We start from the raw sequence: 26,090 nt of genomic DNA, 5'->3' as shown, positions 1-26,090 counted from the left end.
GCCAGGAGTTCAAGACTAGCCTGGGCAACATACTGGGACCCTGTCTCTACAGAAAATTAAAAAGTAACTGGGAATGGTTGTTGCATGCCTGTAGTCCTAGCTACTCAGGAAGCTGAGGTGGGTGGATCACTTGAGCCCAGGAGTTTGAGGTTCAATGAACTATAATTATAATTGCACCACTGCACTCCAGCCTAGGTGACAGAGCGATACCCTGTTTCTAAATATACGTGTGTGTGTATGTATATATGTGTGTAAATGTTTGTACTGAATCACAAGATAAAATTTATCATTATGGGTCATGGTCAAAAGAGTCTGGAAAGATATAGAGATACACCTGGATGTTAAGTAGCTGGGTGGTTGTACATCCTCTCATTTTTATTAGCTGTTGCCACAGAATGTTCCTGCTGTTATATTTCACTTTGTACAACTTCCTGGCCTGCAGATCAGATCCTTTGGCCCTACATTTCTGTGTGTAATATTTCACTCTTTTCTTATTTCTTCCAATCTAAGTTGAGTTTTGCGCCTGATCAATTAGCTTATCTCATGGGTTTGAGACTGTTACTTAGTAAAAGTTCGAGTTAGTGGTGAATGAATGAATGGGAATCTCAGTCCATGTACCAGTACTTACTGGATGTCTAGGTTGTGCCTGGGGCCCTGTGTGCTTACCAGCTTGAATGCTGTTTTGGAGGAAGATGAGATTCCCTCACATATCTAGAAAATAATCAGTTTTTTTTGTTGTTTTTTTTTTGAGGCGAAGTCTCGCTCTGTCGCCCAGGCTGGAGTACAGTGGCATGATCTCAGCTCACTGCAACCTCCGCCTCCCGGGTTCAAGCAGTTATCTGCCTCAGCCTCCCAAGTAGCTGGGATTACAGGCACGTGCCACCACGCCCGGCTAATTTTTGTGTTTTTAGTAGAGACAGGGTTTCACCATCTTGGCCAGGCTGGTCTTGAACTCCTGACCTCGTGATCCGCCCACCTTGGCCTCCCAAAGTACTGGGATTACAGGCGTGACCCACTGTGCCGGGTGAGAATAATCAATTTTTAACGGCAGCTGGAGTTAACATGAAAGGAGAGATGGGTACTGGCTAAGGTAGTTGCAGTTTTGTTTTGTTTTTTTCTCTAAAAACATTGGCTTTAGATCGGACATGGTGGCTCACGCCTGTAATCCCAGCACTTTGGGAGGCCGAGGCAGGCAGATCATGAGGTCAGGAGATCGAGACCAGCTTCGCCAACGTGGTGAAACCCCGTCTCTACCAAAAATACAAAAAAATATCCGGGTGTGGTGGCAGGCACCTGAAATCCCAGCTATTCTGCAGGCTGAGGCAGGAGAATCGCTTGAACCCAGGAGGCGGAGGTTGCAGTGAGCCGGGACCACACCACTGCACTCCAGACTGGGTGACAAAGTGAGACTCCGTCTCAAAAAAAAAAAAAAAAAAAAGAAAAAAGAAAAAAGATTGGCTTTGAGCCTTGGAGACTAAAATGGGATTTAGAGAAGGGTAGAAGGGCGGCATTTCGGGGCAATCAGAGGATTAGAAAAGGAATGTGGAGGTGTGACAGGTCCCACCTAAGTTGGGAAGAGTGTTGCGAGATAAAGATGTAAAATGGCAGGTGTCATTGCTGGCCTCAGCTAACCCCCTGCCCATGTGGAAGGCTAGGTGGCCATGTGTGTCCCATTTTAACGACCCCACACCCACAGCCCATTGGATGAGAGGAGGAACCTCACACAGGAGGAATCTGTCCACTGGCCAGAGTATTAATGGGTTAATTAGATTATGTCTCGTTAATCTGAACCAAATCCTGCAGACTGTGCTCATTCGAGAGTAAATACTTAGATGAGTGAGACTCAGTTCTTAGGGATTGAGCTGCCTTTTCCATTTCCTTTCTTTTTTGCCTCCCTGTCTGTTGCCGTAGTAGGTGTGGTGAAGATGGTTTGACTGCATCAATGCAGTTGTGCAAGTTCATGAGAATTTATGTAACTTAGTAGCAGCACCACACTTCCTTTTCTGTGTATAAGAAAGGATATTAAGCCTTCTTTTGCAATGATTGCATGTGTTAAGTAACTTTCAAAAAAAGTTGGCTTTTCCTTAATTAAAATAATGTTATAGGCAAATTTGGAAACAAAAAAGAAAAATTCACCTATAGTTCTCACTCAGAAATTAGCTATTGAGAACTCTCCACTATCTTTCTTTAAAAAAAAATAGAGATTACATGTAAGCTTTTATTAGTTACTACTTAATAATATACTTATAATACTTTATAAATGTAGGTATGCCATGAAAATTGTAGAATATAAGTGGAGTTCTTTAAATGATAAAACGTTTAGCCATTTCTGGCTTTTGCATATTGTTAAAAAAAAAAAAAAACCTCAGACATTGTTGGCTTATTGTACCTTACTATCTTAGTTGAGGCAACCACTTTGTAAGTAGACAGGGAGAGGTATAATTCCAGACAAGAGGACTCTGCATACCTGTTTGCAGAAGGGAGCTTCTGTAGACTGCCCTGATACCCAGTTGGGATTGGTAACGTTATGTTTTGAACACAAAACATACATTTGGTTCTGGTGAATTTAGACACACGTGTTGTTTTTGTTATCTGTTACTGCATATCAGGTTATCCCCAAACATAGTTAAACCCATAACAAACGTATTTTGCTCCCGCATCTGCAGTTTGGGAAAGCTCAGTGGGAACGGGTTGTCTCTACTCTGCATTCCATGTCTGGGGTGCCTTGAAGGCTGAGGTTAGAGTGATCAGAGAGTCCCTTACTCAGGGGCCTGGCAGTAAGTGCAGCTGTCACCTGAGACCTCGGCAGGGGCAGGGGCCAGGACCAAGACACCTACACTCCCTTTTCCACGTGGCGGTGTGGCTTCTTTTCAGCAAGGGCTGGGTTTTGAGAGTTAGCATCCTCGCTCACAGCAGACCTGACCAGCGGGAGGAAGCTGTGTCATCTTTTGTATTTGGGTCCTAGGGCTTGCATGCAAATTAATACAGATTAGATAGCTTAAAACAACAAAAATGTATACTTTTACAGTTTTGAGGGCTAGAAGCCTGAAATTCAGGTGCCAGCAGGGCTATGGGAGGACACTACCTCGCCTCTCTGACTTCTAGTGTTTGCTGACACCTTTGACATTCCTCAGCTTGTAGGTGCAGTTTTGTGCAATTTCTACCTCACATGGCCTGCTTGCCTCTCAGTCTTTCTTTTCGCCTCTTCTCGTCCTCTTATAAGAACACCAGTCATATTGGATAGGGCCCACCTAGTGACCTCATTTTAATTTAAGTGCATCTGCGTAGACCTTGTTTCTTTTTTTAAAAATTCATTTATTTATTTATTTTTGAGATGGAGTCTCACTCTGTTGCCCCAGGCTGGAGTCCAGTGATGTGATCTTGGTTCGCTGCAACCTCCGCCTCCCAGGTTCAAGTGATTCTCCTGCCTCAGCCTCCTAAGTAGTTGGGACTACAGGCACCCACCACCATGCCCAGATAATTTTTTTTGTATTTTTAGTAGAGATGGGGTTTCACCACGTTGGCTAGGCTGGTCTTGAACTCCTGACCTCAGGTGATCCGCCCGCCTTGGCCTCCCAAAGTGCTGGGATTACAGGCATGAGCCACTGCGCCCGGCCAACCCTGTTTCTAAATGAGGTCATTCATGGGCTCCTTCACAGGTTCAAGATGGACATGAATTTTAGGTGTACAGTGTTCAACCAACAGCCCCTTTTGTTGGCCTTGCCTTGGAAATGAGTGTGGTCACTTCTACATTCGTTAGAAGCAAGTCACTAAGGCTGCCCCGAATTTCAGGGGAATTGGACTCCGCCTTTGGGAGTTAGTGTCAATGAATTTGTGGTAATGTTTTTAAACTACCACATTCGTGTGCATAGAAATAATCTTCACGTAATCACCAGTGAAATACTGTTTTCTTTTTTACAGATTCATACATGTGTACATATAAAACAGGTTTTTAAGGGGCCTAAATAGAAACAGATACTTGGGTTTTAGTTAGTTTTTGGCAAAAGCCAATGGAGATTCACTTGTAAAGGTGTGCATTCTCTCCTAAGGAGGGTACAGAGTGGTTTAATTCATTCTTTTATGTTGTTAACAGAGGCTGATTAATAATTTGGGTCTGGGCATGGTGGCTGATACCTGTAATCCCAGCACTTTGGGAGGCCAAGGCCGGTGGATCACTTGAGGTTAGGACTTCAGTCAGCGTGGCGAAACACCATCTCTGCTAAAAATACAAAAATTAGCTGGGTGTGGTGGTGCATGCCTGTAATCCCAGCTACTTGGGAGGCTGAGGCAGGAGAATGACTTGAACCTGGGAGGCAGAGGTTGCAGTGAGCCGAGACCGTGCCAAGCACTCTAGCCTGGGTGACAGCGAGACTCCATCTAAATAATAATAATAATAGTATTAATAATAAAAATAATAATTTGGGTCTGAAGACTTCCAAAGATCCTGGGTCCCCTCTTGGCTAACTGCTGTTCAGTGGCCAGTAGTGGCCACAAAGGCTTGGGGGTGGCATCACCTGCCCTCTGAAATGCTTGGGGAAGAGTCTGGGAGACCCTGAATTACTTACTAGCGCTTTGTGAAGGGAAAGGCACATCTTCCTGCTATTGTGTTCATTTTTGCTTGCCAAAAGTTCAGTCACAAATAGTTTCATTTTCAGCATTTGCACTTGTAACATTCTTGCTCGGCTGGTTTCTCGCAGCTGCACATCCACTTTGACATTTATACTTTTTACTTATTTATTAAAATATGTGCATTAATATTGCAGAGGTGCAAAGGTAATGTTTTAGCAACAGTTCCTTTGTCGTGAAAATAGAGTTCCTGTATCTTTCCTGAAGGGGAGCAACCGAGTTAAAACAAAAAGATTGCTGAGTGGAAGAACAGGGGTGTTGGTGACTTGCTTATCGTTTTGTGTCCAGAAGAAGAAAAGCTTAAAGAGGCAGTGGGAAAGTGCAGGGGGCGCTCAGCCTCACTGTTGTCATGCTTGCCTGTGTGACCTGCACCCATGTCCAGGTGGTTTCAGGGAGCTGCCCGGTTTCCCCTTTTGCACAGTAACTTTGGGTACGAGGAGGCTCTGAGGTGTTTACAGTGCTTTCCTCTTGTAAAGAGCTGGTTCATGGAGTGCATTCTTGAGTGTCTTCTGAGCCTAGGATGGGGTCACTTCCCTCAAATACAACAGCATTTGTTTCTGAGTGACTTTTGCTGAAAGATTTTGCCTCTTCAAAAGAAAATAATTAACATTAACAAGTCTGGTCATTGGTCCTACTTGAGAGTTTCAGAGTGCTTTTGTAACATGAACATATTTATTTATTTTTTGGAGACAGAGTCTCACTGTGTCACCCAGGCTGGAGTACAGTGGCGTAATCTTGGCTCACTGCAACCTCTGCCTCCCGGGTTCATATGATTCTCCTGCCTCAGCCTCCCGAGTGGCTGGGATTACAGGCAGGTGCCACCACGCCTGGCTTATTTTTGTATTTTTAGTAGAGATGAGGTTTCACCATGTTGGTCAGGCTGGTCTTGAACTTCTGACCTCGTGATCTACCCTCCTCAGCCTCCCAAAGTGCTGGGATTACAGGTGTGTGCCACCGCGCCCAGCCCGACATGAACATATTTAATTTCTGACTTCATTTCTTTAGGAGACAGTCATTCTTGTCGCTTGAGACAGAGGGGAAGAGAGTGAGAGCCAGAGAGGTCATGGAAGGCTCCCGGGACCTGAGAGTGGCCGGCGTGGGGCTGCCGGGGGCTGCCAGGGGCTGCCAGGTCTGCTCGTCACACTGGCCCCACCAGACTGCATTTTCCTGTGGCCAGATGCAATTCTCAGAGGGTTCTGGTGTCTTCTCTCTGGGCCAGCTTTGCTTGTGTACCTGAGAATGTGATGATTGTCTTCTGGGAGAACCAGAGCGATCTTGTGCAGATAAAAGTGGTGTCTTTGATTTTTATCACCTTTAATCGCTGTGATTGAGGAATCCAGAGTTCTAGAGCAGCTTTTCTGTTTTTATTCTCACCGATTTTCCGGATCCAGTTCTGTCAGTCCGTTCAGTATTTGTTCTGTTCGGCCCTGGCCTGTGCCCAGTGGTGGGCAGGCGGTGTTCATTGTGCGTTTACCATTGAGTGCTGGACAAAGATGAGGAAGTGAGTGTAGTGGGGTCAGTGTAGACAGAGAAACCACCCAGATATTTTAAGCAGGAAGGATTTGATACAGGGAAATAGGTACCTGTAGGCTGTGGGAAGGGCCTGCATTGAGGTGGGGTGGCTCTCAGGCACTGTCTCAGGACCTGCCCCTGTGCCCAGCCTAGAGCGTGAGACCAGTGGGGTTCTGCTGCAGCGCAGGCCCAGAGCCAGGGGCACCCCACTTTCTCTGTTCTGTACCTCGCACACCCTCACTCTGTTCCACATTCTAGCCTCCAGTAAGTGCATCTGATTGGAGTCAGAATCTCACTGGAAATGAGTCTGGAAAGTGCATTTTAGCTTCCGAGCCTTTGTGGTCCAGGAAAGCACAGCAAAAGGCGTGTGGAACTGATGTGGAAGAGCCGATCTGCTGCATCCCCCACCAGGCAGGCGGCTCGAGGGCCATGGGAGTCAGCAGTGCTGTCCCGCACGGTGTCTAACCTGGAAGGCTGCCTAGGGAACTGTGAGTGGCTGGGCCCGAGCAGAGTGTGATGTTGGGGTGCAGGAGTTTGGACTTGAGTTTGAAAGAGTTTGGACTTGAGTTCAAGACCGGGGAAGCCGTCATAGGGTTTAAGTTGTGATGGAGCAGTGTGGTCAGATGTGGGATTTAAAAGGCAGGCCCTGGCCATGTGGGGAGAGGGCTGGGTGGGGAGCAGGGCAGAGAGGAGGAAGCACAGTGAGGCAGCTCTTGAAATATTTGGAGTAAAAAGTGATGTTGCACTGAATTTGGGCGGGAGTAGGATGAGCTCTGCAAAGTGAGCAGATTTGGGAGGCAGCTAAGAGGAGGGATCAACAGGCCCCATGACAGATGGGATAGGTGCGGGAAAGTGTGAATTGAGCAGAATGGAAGCAGGTCAGTAAAATCCATTGAAAATTTGCTGCCCTGAAGATAAAAGTGTTTGTCTCAGAAGACTTCTAGTCTTTTTATATTGTAAATTCTCCAGTTTGTCAATTGGATTCAACCTTCAAAGACAGGTTTATAATTAAACTCAAGTAATTTGCTTCCCACACTTAAAAACACATTTGTAGGAGAAACAGCAACCATGGCATTCAGGTAGATGTCCTTCACTGCAGATTGTGCCTCAGTGGGTGTCCTAGTGCTGGGTCCTCACCTCCCACCTCCAGGGAGGGGCCTGAGCCTGTCATGGGATGTCCTGGACCTCAGGAGAAGACTCAGATGCCTATTTGATTCAGGACGTGGTTTGATTTTTAAACATGCCATGGACAAGTTCCACATGGAAAGCATTGTCGTGCAATGTGAGGTTGCCCACGATGGTTAGCGGCTGACCAGACGAGGCATGGATTTCATGTGCATTGATCTCTGTTCCTAATGGGGCAGAACCAAATCCTGCAGGTGTCCTCGCTCTCGGCCTTGGCTTCAGACACACTAGAAAGAGCGTTCGCATGTTTGATTACCATAGAAGGCGTAACGGAGGCTTTGGGTTTTGCTGTTGTGGTTGGCTTTTGTCTTGTTCTCTCTTCACACAGAAAATTGCTTGAGTGACTTGGAATTGACTCCATTTACCTTCTGTACTTCTTAACCCAACCCAAGACAGGCGTTTGATGGGAAATACATAAAGAAAATAGGAGGTAGCTGTTTTTTCACTTACCGTCTCTAGCAGGGATCTGCAGTCATTCATGTTTAAGAACAGACAGCAAGTGGGGTCTGTTAGGTGCCTTGACTGTGACCCTGTAACCTGTATACTTGGTTCAGTTTTAGTTTCTCTTTCATCCCCAAATGTCTGTGTACACCTTTTTACCTGTCTGTAGAAAGTCAGAATGTACAAAAGTATCTCCTCTTCCGCAGGTGGGAGCAGGGAAGCTGCTAGGATTCCCGTTTGAAAATGGAAACCCCGATGCCCTCAGGTGGCTCAGCCCTGGGGTGCCCATTGAGATTGGGAGTCTGCGGCCCCAGGCCTCCAGCCCTTGCGCAGGGCATTTCCTGGCTGGTTAAAGAACAGCCAGGGAACGAATATCCAGATTGCTGGTGCTGTGTTGTAATCCGGCATTCTTCTTCCTCTAAAAACGGAGCTGGAGCTTTTCAAGCCCCCGCTCCTGGGCCAAGCCCTGTTGGCAGTGTGTGGGGTGCTCCTCTGGTTCGGCAGCTCCTCCCCTGCCGTCTCCTTAAGTGTTCAGGAATGAGAGCAGCAGGAAGAGCTGAGGGGCAGTGTGGGTGGTGCTGTAGAGGGGACAGACCAGTGTGAGCTGCTTCAGGGTCAGCCAGGTTCCCTGGCAGCTGGGCGATGAGGAGACCTTCAGAAAGATCCAGGGTCAGGGACTAAGAAGACAGGCGCTCGTCCACTGCTAGAGAAGCATCAAAGTGCATTCTGGGGTTCCCACTGTCTTATCAGGTTTGGGTCCTCCTGGAAGTTTTATTTGACCCAAGTCACATGTAGGTTAGAGGCAACTAACCTCTAACCTCTAAGCAGGGGTGGGCTGCTACCAAAGGAGGGAGTGTGGCAGGTTCTCAGAGGCAAGGGCAGCCTCCGCCGTTTGCTTCTCCTCCTTTCCTTTCTCCTGCCTCCCCTCCCTCCATCCTTCCTCTTCCTTTCTGTCCCTCCGCCCCTCTCCCTTCCTTTGTCCTTTTCCTCCCTCCTTCCTCCTCTTGCCCTCCTCCCCTCCAGACCCTGTCTCTCTCCTCTTCCTTCCATCCCTTTCCTCCATCCTACTCTGTCCCCTTTTCTTCCCTCCTTTCCCTCCATTCTCCCTCCTCCTCTTCCCCCCTCCTACCCCGTCCTCCCTTCCCTCTGTCCTCCTTTCTCTCCCTCTCCTCACCATCCTTTGCTCTCTCCTTCCTCCCCTTCCCCTCCTCCCCATCCTCTCTCCTCCCTCCCCAAAGCACCTGCAGTGTACCCTGTGCAGGAGATGCTAGGGGAGGGTGTGAGCCAGTCTTGGGTTCAGGCCCCCTTGCCATCAACCCTGTGCTTATCTCTGTGATGGCCACCACACCTCATGGACCTTGTTCTGCTGAGCTGGGCACCCGGGTGACCCCCCAGGGCGGGTCCTGGGAGCATCCTGCGCCCTCCCAGTGAGGTGCCTTCCCACACCCGCCAAGCTGCAAGGTGGATGGGGTGGGAGGATGTTACCCTCCCTGTGACAACACAGGGAAGTGTTGGCAGGAGCTATTCTGGGCGTGTAGCAATGGTGTCTGTGTGTGCTAGGTGTTTTCCTGGATAGATGGTGTTTTCTGAAGCTTTGTAGAGAGTTACGCTTAATCTCCCCATGCCCTTCCATGTAAACTTGGTGACTTGTGCACACTCTCCCACAGCTGCAGGTCCAGACCCGCCCTTCTGCCCATGTGGTTCGCCTGCCCTGAAGCCTCCTCAGCTGCTCTCTGACCAGGATCCTACCATTTACGCTGACATTTGACTCTCTCCCCTAAACATTTAGCCACTCCTCTCCTCCTGTTGGTATTCTCACACTCAGTTCAACTCACACTCACACACACACACTCATTCACACTCTGACCCATGCCCACATTTTTGGGGTTCCCACCTGAGGTGCCTGTAAGGTGCCCCTTTTAAATAAAACTCAGCAGGCCACCCTGCTTAGGTTCCATTTGGGGAAACAGAGGCACAGAGAAGTTAAATGAAGCGTCCAAAGTCAAGGAGCAAATTAGCAGCAGACCCCAAACCAGATGCCACAGTCTCAGGTCTTCAAGAAAATCTCTCCCATCCCGGTCTTCCCTCTGCTGCCCTCTTTCTCTGTTACTCGTTTCTCTTTTCTTTTTCCTCCCTTTATCCTCATTAGTGAGCTTCAAAGACCATTTGTCATAGCTGATAATTGTTGATGGAGCTATACTATGAAAAGAAAATTGCTTAATTTTAGGAGTGAAATAACAAATGAGAAATAGTGCAGCAAAGACCTGCCCTTCTAAAAGTTGTTGAACCTACCTCAAATTTCTCCAGACAACAGGTTTATCTCAGCATCTTCTAATTCACCTTTCTTTTCCTCTAAAACCAGCCTTGAAGTTAAGATTTTTAAAAAATTGTACTTGGCAGACTTAATTATCAATGTGGCAAGCTTATGTGTGCCTATCTGTGTGTGTAGGCTGATTGTGGAAAACCGTAAATACGAAAAGGTAGACAGAGTGACCCAGTGAGTCCCCACACATCCAGTGCCAAGCTTCAGCGATTATAACTCGTGCCATTTTAACCATGAATATTTCAGCACACATCCCGAAAAGGTGGGATTGTCTCTCTCTCATAGCCTCAATACCATGATCATACCAAAACATCCAGGAATTCCTCATGTCAAGTATTCAGTGTCAGTCACAACATTTCTGTGTTGTGTAACTTTTTTTTTTTTTTTTTTTTTTTTTAAGAGCGTTTCGCTCTTGTTGCCCAGGCTGGAGTACAATGGCGCAATCTCGGCTCACCGCAACCTCTGCCTCCCAGGTTCAAGCAATTCTCCTGCCTCAGCCTCCCAAGTACCTGGGATTACAGGCGTGCACCACCACACCCAGCTAATTTTGTATTTTTAATAGAGATGGGGCTTCTCCATGCTGAGGCTGGTCTCGAACTCCTGACCTCAGGTGATCCGCCCGCCTCGGCCTCCCAAAGTGCTGGGATTACAGGCATGAGCTGCTGCGCCCAGCCTGTGTGTTGTGTAACTTCTTAACCCACAAAACATAATCATGTCATCTTTAGGGGCTTGTGGACTGGACTAGCTTCCTCATCACTTTGTGCCCTTGTCCCTGTGGGAACATGCATCCAGCGACCCACCGTTTGGCTCAGTGGTGGCTGTAGGCATGAAGCATTTGGGAGTCACTGCTTGTCTTGTTGTTTGTGTGTGTGAATGAGTGTGTGAGTGTGTAATCTTAGCAGGATGCCATAAATGACTCGTTTGCAAGTCTCTGCCTCTCTCTCCTTCCCTCTCCCCGCTTTCCGTGTCTCCCTCCCCTTCTGTCTCTCTCCCCTTCTCTGTCTCCCTCTTTCTCCCCACCTTCTTATTCCTCTGGAACTTGCTGTCCCTAGCTGCAGGTGGCTGTTGAGCACTTAGCATGTCCTAGCTGAGATGTGCTACAAGTGTAAGATATGCTGGAGTGCAAAGATTGAGTGTGAAAATGCCAAATTTCTCAATAATTTTTATGTGGAATACATCTTGCAATGATAATTGGGATACATTAGGGTGAATAAAATATTAATTTCACCTGTTTCTTATTTTTAAAGTTGGGATAAAATTCACATAACATACGATTCATTATTTTAGCCATTTTTTTTAATGTATCATACATCTCAGTGGTTTGGGTATGTTCACAATGCCATGCAACTATAACCACTAATTCCAAAACTTTTTTTTTTTTTTTTTTTTTTTTTTTTTTTGAGATAGTCACACTCTGTCACCCAGGCTGGAGTGCAGTGTTGCCGTCTTGGCTTACTGCAGCCTCCACCTCCTGGGTTCAAGCGATTCTCCTGCCTCAGCCTCCCGAGTACCCGAGTAGCTGGGATTACAGGAATTACAGGTGCCACCATGCCCAGCTAATTTTTGTATTTTTAGTAGAGACGAGGTTTTAGTATGTTGGCTAGGCTGGTCCCGAACTCCTGACCTCAAGTGATCCACCCACCTCGGCCTCCCAAAGTGTTGGGATTACAGGTGTGAGCCACCACGCCCAGCCAGAACATTTTTATCACCCCAGAAAGAAATGTGTACCCATTAAGCAATCACTCCCCATTTCCCTCTTCCCCTAGCCCCTGGCAACCACTAATCTGCTTTCTGTCTGTAGGGATCTGCCTATTCTGGATGTATCATGTAGTATAGAATCATGCAGGACATGGCCTTTGTTTTGTGTCTGGCTTCTTTCACTTAGTGTAATGTTTCCAAGCCTCGTCCGTGTTGTAGCACGTGTCAGTAATACTTCTCTCCTATGGCTGAATGATAGTCCCTTATGTGGATATACCGTGTTTGCTTTATCTGTTCGCCTGTTGACGGACATTTGGATTGTTACCACTTTTTGGCCGTCATGAATAATTCTGCTGTGAGCATTTGTGGACAGGTTTTCGAGTGGGGATATGTCTTCTTTCTCTTGGGTGTACACCTACAAGTGGGATTGTTGGGTCATATGGTAGCTCTGTGTTGAACTTTTTGAGAAACTGACAGACTTTCACAGGGATTGCATTTTACATTCTTTAGCCACTGTGTATGGGGGGTTCTAGTTTCTCTCCAGCTTTTCCACATTCTTGTCAACACTTGTTATTTTCCTTTTTTATTTTTATTTATTTATTTTTTTTGAGACAGAGTCTCACTCTGTCGCCCAGCCTGGAATGTAATGGCTCAATCTTGGCTCACTGCAACTTCGCCTCCTGGGTTCAAGCGATTCTCCCTATGTCAGCCTCCTGAGTAGCTGGGATTACAGGCATCTGCCACCACACCTGGCTAATTTTTGTATTTTTAGTACAGATGGGGTTTTGCCATGTTGGCCAGGCTGGTCTTGAACCCCTGACCTCAGGTGATCTGCCCACCTCGGACTTCCAAAGTGCTGGGATTACAGGCGTGAGCCACCTCACCCTGGCTTTTTTTTTTTTTTTTTTTTTGAGACAGAGTCTTGCTCTGTTGCCCAGTCTGGAGTGCAGTGGCATGATCTCAGCTCACTGCAACCTCCACCTCCTATGTTCAAATGATTCCCCTGCCTCACCCTCCCAAGTAGCTGGGACAACAGGCGCACACCACCATGCCTGGCTAATTTTTGTATTTTTAGTAGAGACAGAGTTCTGCTGTGTTGGCCGGTTCTGACCTCAAGTGATCTACCTGCCTCGGCCTCCCAAAGTGCTGGGATTACAGGCGTGAGCCACCGCGCCCGGCACCTTTTTAAAAATTATAGCCATACTGATAGATGTGAAGTGGTATCTTCTCATTTTGATTTGCATTTCACTAGTGACTAATGAGGTTGAGCATCTTTCATGTACATACTGGCCATTTATGTCTACTTTAGGGAGATGTCTATTCAAATCTTTTGCCTAACCTGTTTCTTTTTACTTAATTGAATGTGGCTATTAGAAAATTTTTAATTTCTGTGTACGACTGACATTTTATTTCCATTGAATAGCACTGTTTTGGATAGCACCATTTTGAAATTGCTAAGAGGTAAAAAGATTCCAATGAATACTTGATATTCTTCCCTTCATTCTTATGTCATTCCTAGGTTACTAAGATTAACTTTTTCATTCTAAGGCAGTAACAGGAGTAACTCTGAAGCAGTAACAGGAATTTCAGTACAAAGAAGTTTTCCAGGCATCTGATTGCAGAGGGTTGACTTGGATTAGATAAGGGTCCTTTTTAAGGCTGAAAGTTAAGGTGGACTCACACCCTCAAAGCAGGTTGGTTATTTTAATGAGCCAAAGAAATACAGTAGTTAAAAGTCACCTTCTGGAGGGGACAGCTGGCTTCAGCCAGGCTCGGTGAACACCCTGGCCCTCTCAGGGCAGAGCCGCCAGTCTCCAGTGTTTCTCAGGGATGTGACTGAGGCCCAGGAGGGACCCGTGAGGGTCTGTTTACAGAGGCTGGGCAGGGGCCGCTTGGCTGTGGGGTGCGCACTGCCCCGGCACCTGCTTGCCCTCCACGCTCACCCAGGGCCACAGCATGCCTATGGCTCTGCTTCCAGCCGGGAGCCCTGAACACAGGTGTGCAGACCCACCCTAAAGGGTTGCCCAGGCCCCACGCTAGGCAAGGCTGGCAAGAAACCGAAGGCAGCATGTGAGGTCTCTCCTGGGAGTGGGGGTTGTGTTTCCCACAGTGGCCTCAGCTGCACCCCCACTCAGGTGAGCCCACAGGTGGGAGCCAGGAGGCACTCCTCCCAAACACTCCTCTCAAACCATAAAGCTCTCTCAAAAAAAAAAAAAAAAAAAAAGTCACCTTCTACTTTTTACAATGTGATCAGCATCCTGCTTCCAAGTATTTCAAATATTAGTATTTAAAATTAGTCACTACATCTTATTGAGCTTTTATAATGTGATACTTTATTGTAGATTTGTTGCTTTGAAAACTTATGAAATATTGAGCTTATTTTTCTAGGAATCTAATACAGAAAAAGTTTGATCAAAATATACTTGTTTCCCAGAATGGAATGGTCATACTAAATTTGTACATGGGTAATTCACCCAGATTCTTTGAGGTTTAGTTTCCAGTTAATTTCTGGTGGCGCTTATTGCCTCCTTGTCTATGACTGTGTTTTTAGGGGACAGCTTATGAACACCAGGAAATACAGCTACCCCTAAAGTCCCTCTGCACCAAAATGTGAAAAACAACCTGGCTGTTTAGAGTAGAATATATAATTCATTTAAGAACAATTTTGTTGAATTATGGCCCGGCACCTTGGCTCAGTCCTGTAATCCCAGTGCTGCAGGAGGCTGAGGCAGGAGGATCACTTGAGGACAGGAGCTGGGGGCTGCAGTGAGCTATGATAGTGCCACTGCACCGCAGCCTGGGCAACAGAGTGAGATTGTCTCTTAAAACATTTTTTTTGGCTGGGTGCAGTGGCTTATGCCTGTAATCCCAGCACTTTGAGAGGCCAAGGTGAGCAGATCATGAGGTCAGGAGATCGAGACCATCCTGGCCAACATGGTGAAACCCCATGTCTACTAAAATACAAAATATTAGCCAGGCGTGGTGGCGGGCGCCTGTAGTCCCAGCTACTCAGGAGGCTGAGGCAGGGGAATTGCTTGAACCCAGGAGGTGGAGGTTGCTTTGAGCCAAGATCACGACACTGCATTCCAGCCTGGGCGACAGAGCGAGACTTCATCTCAAAAAAAAAAAAAAAAAAAAAAATTTTTTTTAAATAAAAAATAAATAAAAATCATTTTGTTGAACTCAGGGTTTTTTCTTCTTTATAATATGTTGAACCCTGAAAGAAGCTAAGAAGCATTTTCATAGTTTCCCTGAAAATGATTCAACAAAATTTCTATAAATATAAAATTGTATATAAAAATCTTGATGGCATTTTATGATCCTTTTTTTATTTTCCTAAGTGGAGGCTGTATTTTTCCATGCATAAGTAAGTAGATAGGGGAAGATAACAAAAATACATTTTTTGGAAGAATAAAGTCACATGGAGACAGAAGTATCTTCAGATATTTCAAATTGCAGCAGTATCTGAACCCTCAGATAGTTGCAAGCACTAATGTGATTTGGGTCGGAGGGGAGCTAAGGGGAATGGATGGAAAAGGATGCATCAAATTGCCATAATTTTCATAGAAATTATTTACCCAGGAGATGTGAAAGATATTATTTACCCAGGAGATCAACTCGGGGGGTAAACACTGTATAATTATTTAAGTGTTTTTTGTTTGTTTTTGTCTTTTTTACTGTTTGGTTTTCACTCTGATTTCCAGAGGAAACATGGTTTTCATACCGATGCAAGGTGGAAATTTCAGTGTACAGATCAGTGATGTGAAGGATATTCACATTGTTGTGCAACAGATCTCTAGAAATTAATTCTGCAACCCTGGGCCTCGATGCTCACTAAACACCAATTTCCCTCCCCCCTCTCCTATCCCTGGACAGCCACCTTTCTATTTCATTTCTGTGATTTTGATGACTTTAGGTACTTCATATGAATGGAATCCTACAGCATTTGTCCTTCTGTGACTGGCTTATGTTTTCACTTAGCGTAATGTTGTCTGCATTCATCCATGTTGTAGTATGTGTCCGTATTTCCTTCTTTGTAAAAGTGGCATAATATTTCATTGGATGTGTATGCCACATTTTGCTTATCCATTCATTCATCTGTGACCCCTTGGGTTGCATTCGCCTCTTGGTAATTGTGAGTGATGTTGCAGCGAACATGAGAGTGCAGATATCTCTTGGGGATCCTGCTTTAAATGCTTCTGGGTTCATACCCACAAGTGGGGTTGTGGGATCATATGGTAATCTTTTCGCTTTTCACGCAGAGTGAGCTTTTTCCAAGAGTAGCAGGTGCTGCGTAAATCTGATTCCTACTGTGTGGATCCTCCTTTAATTTCCTAGTCTCTCTCCCCGCAAAATCCCTGATGTATAGCATACCTATACACACCCCTTCGGATTATCTTTCCCTGAGGGATGACTTTTACGGGTATTATCACCATAACTTCTCTCCTGTTGCCCCAGGAAATGTTCCATATCCTCAGAGCTCCCAAATACCGGATTTGTTTGATGCGATTTCATTTGTGGGCATGCATCCCTGTGTTCATAAACACCTTACTCCAAAAGGCTGTTGTTTGCCTTAGCCTTGTTTCTGTCCAGGCCTGAGAAAACAGGATGGTTGCGTAGAAAGTTCCCAGAGGAGGAGGAGGCACTGTGCTTGCCATCGTCCACTACTAAGCAGGAATGGGACACAAATGTGTCTCCACGTGATGGGCAGCATGTCAAGTAATGGATTATTTGCAAACTTTGTAGATGGTGACACAGTAAGATATGTTTGCATTGTGGCCCAGCACACGTACATGCTGTATGTGTTTGTCTATAAGATGGCATTTACCTGTGCAGTGCACTCTGATATTTAATATTCTGTTCCCTGCTTTTTTTAGGCTTTTGTTTTTAGCATTAGGTACAGCCTACTATGTTGGTGTCCTGCTTGGGTTTGTAGCAATTTGGCAAGTAGCTGTGAAGAACTTGCTCTCTGGAGCACATTTGCTGGAGCTGGAGTTTAGCTTTGCTCTTAGTAGGCGGGTGACCGTGAGCCATTTAAGCAGCCTGTGCCTCCATTTCCCTTTTCCTAAAATGGGATAATATACTACTGCCTGACATAACTGTCAAGAAGAATAAATGAGGCCGGGCGCAGTGGCTCACGCCTGTAATCCCAGCACTTTGGGAGGCCAGGGCGGCTGAATCACTTGAGATCAGAAGTTTGAGACCAGCCTGGACAACATGGTGAAACCCCATCTCTACTTCCAGCCACTTGGGAGGCTGAGGCAGGAGAATTGCTTGAACCCGGGAGGTGGAGGTTGCAGTGAGCCGGAGATCATGCCATTGCACACCAGCCTGGGCAACAGAGCAAAACTCTGTCTCAAAAAAAAAAAAGAATAAATGAGCGAGTAGATGTGGAGTGCTTAGAAGAGCTCCTGGCATAAAGTGACTTGTCAGGGCATATTGGCCAATTGTTACATTGAGCTTGACACTCATTCTTCCTACTTTTCACTTTGTTGTTGTTTTCTGGATTCTGTCCTCCTCTACTGTTGACTTTTCCAGCATGGTGAGACTGTGTGTGAAACCCTCCAGTTCCTAAGCTTAGACTCTGGACAGGAGAAGGAGGCCAGAAGTTAAAGTGCATCGAGAGGTCTTGTTGGTGGAGTGGCCACTGCATTCCCTTTTCTTTTTTAGTCAGCCTGGAATTTGGAGTTTGAGCTCTGAGGGAGGGAGACCTGGGCTGGTGTGGAGTGGAGTGGAGTGGTGCAGAGTTGTGCTGTGTGAGCTGGTGTGGTGTAGAGTGGTGTGGTGTGGTTTGGTTTGGTGTGTGATGTGTGGTGTATGGTGTTGTGTGGAGCGGTATGTGATGTGTATGGTTTGGTGTGGTGTGTGGAGTAGTGTGTGGTGTGTGTGGAGTGGTGTGTGGTGTGTGTGGAGTGGAGCGGTCTGTGATGTGTGGTATGTGGTGTGGTATGTGGTGTGTGTGGTATGGAGTGTGTAGTGTGGTATGGAGTGTGTAGTGTGGTATGGTGTGTGGTTTGGTGTGGAGTGGTGTGTGTGTGGTGTGGAGTGGTGTGTGTGTGGTGTGGAGTGGTGTGTGTGTGGTGTGGAGTTGTGTGTGTGGTGTGGAGTGGTGTATGGGGTGTGGAGTGGTGTATGGGGTGTGGAGTGGTGTATGGGGTGTGGAGTGGTGTGGCGCGGTGTGTGGTTTGGTGTGGAATGATGTGTGGCATGGTGTGGTGTGTTTTGGTGTGGAGTGTGTGGTAGTGTGTGGTGTGGTGTGGAATGGTGTGTGCCGTGTGTGGAGTGGTGTGGCATGGTGTGGTGTGTGGTGTTTTGTGGAGTGATGTGTGGTGTGGTGTGTGATGTGTGTGTGTGGAATGGTGTGTGTGTGATATGTGTGTGTGGAGTAGTGTGTGTGGTTTGGTGTGAAGTGGTGTATGGTGTGTGGTATGGTGTGATATATGGTGTGGTGTGGTTTGGTGTGGAGTGTGGTATGTGGTATGTGCCGTGGTGTGTGTTGTGTGGAGTGGTGTGGCATGGTGTGGTGTGGTTTGGTGTGGAGTGGTGTGATGTGTTGTGTGGAGCAGTGTGTGGTGTGGAGTGGTGTGGTGTGATGTGGTTTGGTGTGGAGTGGTGTGTGTGATGTGGTGTTGTATGGTTTGGTGTGAAGTGTGTGGTGTGGAGTGGTGTGGTGTGTAGTATGGTGTGGTTTGGTGTGGTGCGTGTGTGGCATGGTGTGTGTGTGGCGTGGTGTGTTTTGGTGTGGAGTGGGGTGTGGTGTGGAGTGGTATGTGGTGTGGTCTGGTGTGGTGTGGAGTCATATGGCGTGTGTGTGTGGTGTGGTGTGATGTGTGTGGTGTGGTTTGGTGTGTCATGGTGTGGTTTGGTGTGGAGTGGGGTGTGGCGTGGTGTGTGTGAAGTGGTGTATGGTGTGTTTGGGGTGTGGAGTGATGTGTGGTGGAGTGGTGTGTGGTATGGCACAGTGTGGTGTGTGGTTTGGTGTGGACTGGTGTGTGGAGTGGTGTGGCGTGGTGTGGTATGTTTTGGTGTGGAGTGGTATGTGGTGTGGTAGTGTGTGGTGTGGTGATGTGTAGTGTGCTGTGGCATGTGGAGTGGTGTGTGGTGTGTGTGGAGTGGTGTGCTGTGTGTGGAGTGGTGTGGCATGGTGTGTTTTGTGGAGTGATGTGTGGTGGAGTGGTGTGTGTGATGTGTGGTGTGGTGTGTGTGGAGTGGTGTGTGTGTGTGGTTTGGTGTGAAGTGGTATGGTGTGTGGTGTGGCGGTGTGTGGTGTGGCGTGCCATGGTGTGTCGTGTGGAGTGGTGTGGTTTGGTGTGGAGTGGTGTGGTGTTGTGCGGAGCAGTGTGTGGTGTGGTATGTGATGTGTGTGGTATGGAGTGGTGTGGTGTGATGTGGTTTGGTATGGAATGGTGTGTGTGGTGTGGTTTGGTGTGAAGTATGGTGTGGAGTGGTGTGTGGTTTGGTGTGGTGTGTGGTGTGTGTGGTGTGATGGTGTGGAGTTGTGGCATGGTGTAGTGTGGTGTGTGGTGTGGTCCGGTGGTGTGGTGTGGAGTCATATGACATGGTGTAGTGTGGAGTGGTGTGTGTGGTGTGGTTTGGTGTGGAGTGGTGTGGTTTGGTGTGGAGTGCTGTGTGGTGTGGTGCCGTGTGAGGCTGCTGATTAGCCCTCTGGGTGCCCAGAGCCTCTGCTGTGTCGGGCAGGAGGAAGGAGGGCCTGGCTGGCCCTTTCCTGGAGGAGCAGCGTTTCCTGGGCTGGAGTGGGGTCTGGACCCTTTGGCTTTTGCTCGGGTCCAGAGGTGGTGGTGGTGAGCGGATCTCTAGGTCGGACAGAGGCGGTGGTGGGGAGCGGATCTCTAGGTCGGCCTGTTCCTTTTCAGCAGCAGACATGGGAGGGTCCAGCCCGAGCGCTGAGCGTGAGCTCCTTCCCTGACAGCAGCGCTGGGTTGGGGACAGGCGCCATCCTTGGTTTGCATTGCATCTGGCTGTCAGGCTGAGGTGTTGGTTTGGGTGTTTCATGCGAGTTTATCTTCCTTGCAGGCGGTTTTGGTGAATAACATCACCACAGGTGAGAGGCTCATCCGAGTGCTTCAAGGTAAGTTCCACTCGCTCCTCCATGCCAGGCACTGGCCTTTTAGGAGGAAACTCCCTTTCTCTCATTCTTCTCTAGGCCCAGGTGGGTCTCCATTATAATCTCATGGCGGATAGTGTCATGAGTCATTGAGCAATCTTTATTCTTGTTGCCTAAGTCTATCTCCTTAAGAGGCTTTTCCTTGTAAAAAAAAAATATTGCCAAATACATTGCAAGCTGTTAGGTACAGAAGAGTTAAGAGTGTCACTCATGAATGTGTTAAGAGATAGTACTTATGATAGGTACATGCTCTGTTATATATATATATGGTATACATGTGACCTGTTAATTTGGTCATGCTGAATTTAGATTGTCTGCATGAAACTTAGAAAAACTGTCCAGCCCAATATAATTCCCCCTCTTTGCCGCTCTGACTCAACTTGGCAGCTGGGGATCGGTCTTCGAGTCCTTCTGAAGCAGCCACAGAGCAGGAAGTGAGGTGCTGTCCTTTGTCGGGGGCTCTTCCTTCCGCTGTGACAGGAGGGTCAGCAGGGTCCGTGCTGCTGGGCTAAATCATCTGTTGGGCTGAATAATTTTTACTCTAAAAATGTGGTTACTGGGAAGTTAAAAATTCCCTATATGACTTGCATTATAATTCTTTTGGTCAGTGCTGGTTTCGAATTCTAGTTCTAAGTCAGGTTCTAAGAATATTAAAAAGTCTTATGTGAAAAGGGGTCACTTTGTGAAATGTGTTTGTGGAAAACGTAGGGTTACACAAAGTTGAAGAGGCTGCCTGGCTGCGGGGGTGGGAGTGGGGGGGGTCTCACATAAAGGTTCAGTTTGACAGCGGTTTTGATAGAGCATACATGTCAAGTAACTCCACCAGAGTCAACACGGGGAACATATCACCCCCAAAAGCTTGCTTGTGCGCCGTGGTGATCCACTTCCCTCAGGCAGCCTCTGGTCTGCCATGTAGACTAGTTCGCATTTTTAATAATTGGGTGCATGCCCCAGATTCATAAAGCAAGTCCTTAGAGACCTACAAAGAGACTTAGTCTCCCACACAATAATAATGGGAGACTTTAACAACCCACTGTCAACAATAGACAGATCAACGAGATAGAAAGTTAACAAGGATATCCAGGACTTGAACTCAGCTCTGCACCAAACAGACCTAATATACATCTATAGAACTCTCCACCCTGAATCAACAGAATATACATTCTTCTCAGCACCACATCGCACTTATTCCAAAATTGACCACATAGTTGGAAATAAAGCACTCCTCAGCAAACGTAAAAGAGCAGAAATTATAACAAACTGTCTCAGACCACAGTGCAATCAAATTAGAACTCAGGATTAAGAAACTCACTCAAAACCGCACAACTACATGGAAACTGAACAACCTGCTCCTGAATGACTACTGGGAACATAACTAAAGGAAGACAGAAATAAAGATGTTATTTGAAATCAAGGAGAACAAAGACACAACATACCAGAATCTCTGGGACACGTTTAAGGCAGTGCGTAGAGGGAAATTTATAGCACTAAATGTCCACAAGAGAAAGCAGGAAAGATCTAAAATTGACACCCTAGCATCACAATTAAAAGAACTAGAGAAGCAAGAGCAAACACATTCAAAAGCTAGCAGAAGGCAAGAAATAACTAAGATCAGAGCAGAACTGAAGGAGATAGAGACACAAAAAACCCTTCAAAAAAATCAATGAATCCAGGAGCTGGTTTTTTGAAAAGATCAACAAAATCGATAGACCACTAGCAAGACTAATAAAGAAAAAAAGAAGAATCAAATACATGCAATAAAAAATAATAAAGGGGATATCACCACCGATCCCACAGAAATACAAACTACCATCAGAGAATACTATAAACACCTCTACGCAAATAAACTAGAAAATCTAGAAGACATGGGATAAATTCCTGGACACAAACACCCTCCCAAGACTACCAGGAAGAAGTTGAATCTCTGAATAGACCAATAACAGGCTCTGAAATTGAGGCAATAATTAATAGCCTACCAACCAAAAAAAGTCCAGAACCAGACAGATTCACAGCTGAATTCTACCAGAGGTACAAAGAGGAGCTGGTACTATTCCTTCTGAAACTATTCTAATCAATAGAAAAAGAGGGAATCCTCCCTAACTCATTTTGTGAGGCCAGCATCATCCTAATACCAAAGCCTGGCAGAGACACAACAACAAAAGAAAATTTTAGACCCATATCCCTGATGAACATCGATGCAAAAATCCTCAATAAAATACTGGTAAACCAAATCCAGCAGCACATCAAAAAGCTTATCCAACACAATCAAGTTGGTTTCATCCCTGGGATGCAAGGCTAGTTCAACATATGCAAATCAGTAAACATAATCCATCATATTAACAGAACCAAGATAAAAACCACATGATTATCTCAATAGATGCAGAAAAGGCCTTTGACAAAATTCAACAGCCCTTCATGCTAAAGACTCTCAATAAACTAGGTATTGATGGGACGTATCTCAAAATAATAAGAGCTATTTATGACAAACCCACAGCCATTATCATATTGAATGGGCAAAAACTGGAAGCATTCCCTTTGAAAACTGGCACAAGACAGGGATGCCCTCTCTCACCACTCCTATTCAACATAGTGTTGGAAGTTCTGGCCAGGGCAGTCAGGCAGGAGAAAGAAATAAAGGGTATTCAATTAGGAAAAGAGAAAGTCAAATTGTCCCTGTTTGCAGATGACATGATTGTATGTTTAGAAAACCCCATTGTCTCAGCTCAAAATCTCCTTAAGCTGATAAGCAACTTCAGCACAGTCTCAGAATACAAAATAAATGTGCAAAAATCACAAGCATTCCTATACACCAATAACAGACAAACAGCCAAATCATGAGTGAACTCCCATTCACAATTGCTTCAAAGAGAATAAAATACCTAGGAATCCAACTTACAAGGGACTTGAAGGACCTCTTCAAGGAGAACTACAAACCACTGCTCAATGAAATAAAAGGACACAAACAAATGGAAGAACATTCCGTGCTTATGGATAGGAAGAATCTATATTGTGAAAATGGCCATACTGCCCAAGGTAATTTGTAGATTCAGTGCCATCCCCATCGAGCTACCAATGACTTTCTTCACAGAATTGGAAAAAACTACTTTAAAGTTCATATGGCACGAAAAAAGAGCCCACATTGCCAAGACAATCCTAAGCAAAAAGAACAAAGCTGGAGGCATTACGCTACCTGACCTCAAACTATACTACAAGGCTACAGTAACCAAAACAGCATGGTACTGGTACCAAAACAGGGATATAGACCAATGGAACAGAACAGAGCCCAGAGAAATAATACCACACATCTACAACCATCTGATCTTTGACAAACCTGACAAAAACAAGCAATGGGAAAAGGATTCCCTACTTAATAAATGGTGCTGGGAAAACTGGCTGTCCATATGTAGAAAGCTGAAACTGGATCCCTTCCTTACACCTTATACAAAAATTAATTCAAGATGGATTAAAGACTTAACTGTTAGACCTAAAACCATAAGAACCCTAGAAGAAAACTTAGGCAATACCACTCAGGACATAGGCATGGGCAAGGACTTCATGTCTAAAACACCAAAAGCAATGGCAACAGAAGCCAAAATAGGCAAATGGGATCTAATTAAACTAAAGAGCTTCTGCACAGCAAAAGAAACTACCATCAGAGTGAACAGGCAAGCTACAGAATGGGAGAAAATTTTTGAATCTACCTATCTGACAAATGGCTAATATCCAGAATCTACAAAGAACTTAAACAAAATTTAGAAGAAAAAAACCCCATCAAAAAGTGGGCGAAGGATATGAACAAGCGCATCTCAAAAGAAGACATTTATGCAGCCAACAGATGCATGAAAAAATGCTCATCATCACTGGTCATCAGAGAAATGCAAATCAAAACCACAATGAGATACCATCTCACAGCAGTTTAGAATGACGATCATTAAAAAGTCAGGAAACAACAGGTGCTGGAGAGGATGTGGAGAAATAGGAACACTTTTACACTGTTAGTGGGACTGTAAACTAGTTCAACCATTGTGGAAGACAGTATGGTGATTCCTCAAGGATCTAGAACTAGAAATACCATTTGACCCAGCCATCCCATTACTGGGTATATATACCCAAAGGATTTTAAATCATGCTATTGTAAAGACACATGCACACGTATGTTTATTGTGGCACTATTCACAATAACAAAGACATGGAATCAACCCAAATGTCCATCAATGATAGACTGGATTAAGAAAATGTGGCACATATACACCATGGAATACTATGCAGCCATAAAAATGGACGAGTTTATGTCCTTTGTAGGGACATAGATGAAGCTGGAAACCATCATTCTGAGCAAACTGTCACAAGGACAGAAAACCAGACACCGCATGTTCTCACTCATAGGTGGAAATTGAACAATGAGAACACTTGGGCACAGGGCAAGGAACATCTGGGGCCTGTCGTGGGGTGGGGGGAGGGGGGAGGGATGGCATTAAGAGAAATTACCTATTGTAAATGATGAGTTAACGGGTGCAGCACACCAACATGGCACATGTATACATATGTAACAAACCTGCACGTTGTGCACATGTACCCTAGAATTTAAAGTATGATTAAAAAATAATAATAATTGGGTGCATGCATACAGATGGAATCAGACCATCTGTGTCATTTTTTGCCTGCCTTTTCTCACTCAGCATAGTTATTTGTGATTCGTCCATGTCATTGTGATACAAGTCATTCATTTCTTTGACTGCTGAGTTGTATTCCGTTATCTCCTGCCTAGTTGGATTGTGGGGTGTGTTCAGTTAGGCATATTAAAGTATCGTTTATATACAAGAACATTTACCCCTCGTGGGTACAGTTGGATAAGTCCTGACAAATAGTCTTGCGGATCACCACTGCAGTCAACATGGCAGCTGCCCGCCGCTCCAGGACCCCTCACCCATGCCCTGCGAAGTCACCAGTCCCCTCTCTGTCTAGGCCCAGCACCCACCCAGCTGTTCTCTTTGCCACAGCTTTGTCTCTTGAGGGTGTCACGTGCGTGCTTTTGGGATGAGTCCGTGTTGTGTGTATCATAATTCATGGAATGCTTCCATTTTATTTCACTTTATTTTCCACCTAAGACTATGGTAGGTCTAGTGTTGTGAGGGCCCACCTTGGAGATGCCGGCATCTGTCCTGGCCTGTCTGTCCTGGCTGTGTCTGGGCCTGGCTGCTGCTGCTGCTGCCCACTCTGGTATCCCCCTAGTGGCTGCCTTCCCCTCTGCCCCAGCTTGGCCCTTTGTCCACTGGGGCTCTTTTATGAGCCAAGTCATCAGGGCAGCAGGGATGGGGCTGATTAATTTCCTTAAAGAAAGCCGCTCTTTCCCTGATGAGAGTGTTGGGTGATTAAATGGGCACAGGGCCTTGGAGAGTGGCTTGGCTGTGAATAAATGACGAGGGAGGATGCTGGCACGTAGCCTGGTGGCCGAGGGCAGGGTGTCCAGCAGGAGTGGCTGCTTATCTGACCAAACATCAAAAATCAGTGTTTTACAGATGGAAGGATGAGTCGGCCAGGGATGAGGGCAGGGTGGTGTGTGTGACCTTTGGGGACAGCTCGGGGCTTATGATGTCTACAAAAGAGACAGGCACACAGAAGCTTCCAATATACATTAAAGGCTAGCGGCCAAAAAGGAGATTTAAGAGAGACATTTGGGAAAGGATCAAGACGCAGGTTCTTTCGGCTTGCTGCTCTTCCAGAGCACTCTCCACAGCTGGGGTGTAGTGACTCTGGGGAGGGGCTGTGTTTTCAGCTTTTTCTCTCTCCCCTCCTTTGTCCCAATCTGTCCTTGCCCTTTATGGTCTGATGTGTGAGTCTGCCTCTGTCATATTTTGGCTGAATGGCATGACAGCTGTGCCGGTGACCTGTGCAATTTCTTGTCCCCCTTGGTGTAGACCAGTTAAAGACCCTGCAGAGGAATTACGGCAGGCTGCAGCAGGATGTCCTCCAGTTTCAGAAGAACCAGACCAACCTGGAGAGGAAGTTTTCCTATGACCTGTAAGTGCACCTCAGAGCGTGTGCCACAGTGCAGGGTGCACGCCACCTGGGAGGTGGGGGGTTAAGCTGAGACGTAACCTCTGATAGAGCATGCACCTTCTGCTCCATGCAGGACTCTGAGAAAGGCACGGGCCCCTCTAGGATTCATGTCCTACACAA

At 46.2% G+C, this 26,090-nt stretch overlaps 1 protein-coding gene across 5 annotated transcripts in view; it reads left to right on the top strand.

Annotated features, from left to right (window-relative positions):
- GOLM1 (golgi membrane protein 1) overlaps positions 1–26,090 on the top strand; it is a 75,098-nt gene that overhangs the window by 28,761 nt on the left and 20,247 nt on the right. For all 5 annotated transcript variants that reach the window (XM_063649647.1, XM_063649648.1, XM_054502352.2 and 2 more), the window contains 2 exons: positions 19,820–19,874; positions 25,829–25,931. In XM_063649647.1, coding sequence (XP_063505717.1) covers positions 19,820–19,874; positions 25,829–25,931 — 158 coding nt within the window. The remainder of the gene's footprint in view (positions 1–19,819; positions 19,875–25,828; positions 25,932–26,090) is intronic.

This window comes from Pongo pygmaeus, chromosome 13 (genome assembly GCF_028885625.2).
Source record: "Pongo pygmaeus isolate AG05252 chromosome 13, NHGRI_mPonPyg2-v2.0_pri, whole genome shotgun sequence".
Lineage (NCBI taxonomy): Eukaryota > Metazoa > Chordata > Mammalia > Primates > Hominidae > Pongo > Pongo pygmaeus.
Note: the sequence above shows the minus strand (reverse complement) of the source record. Positions and strands in the feature narration are given on the sequence as shown.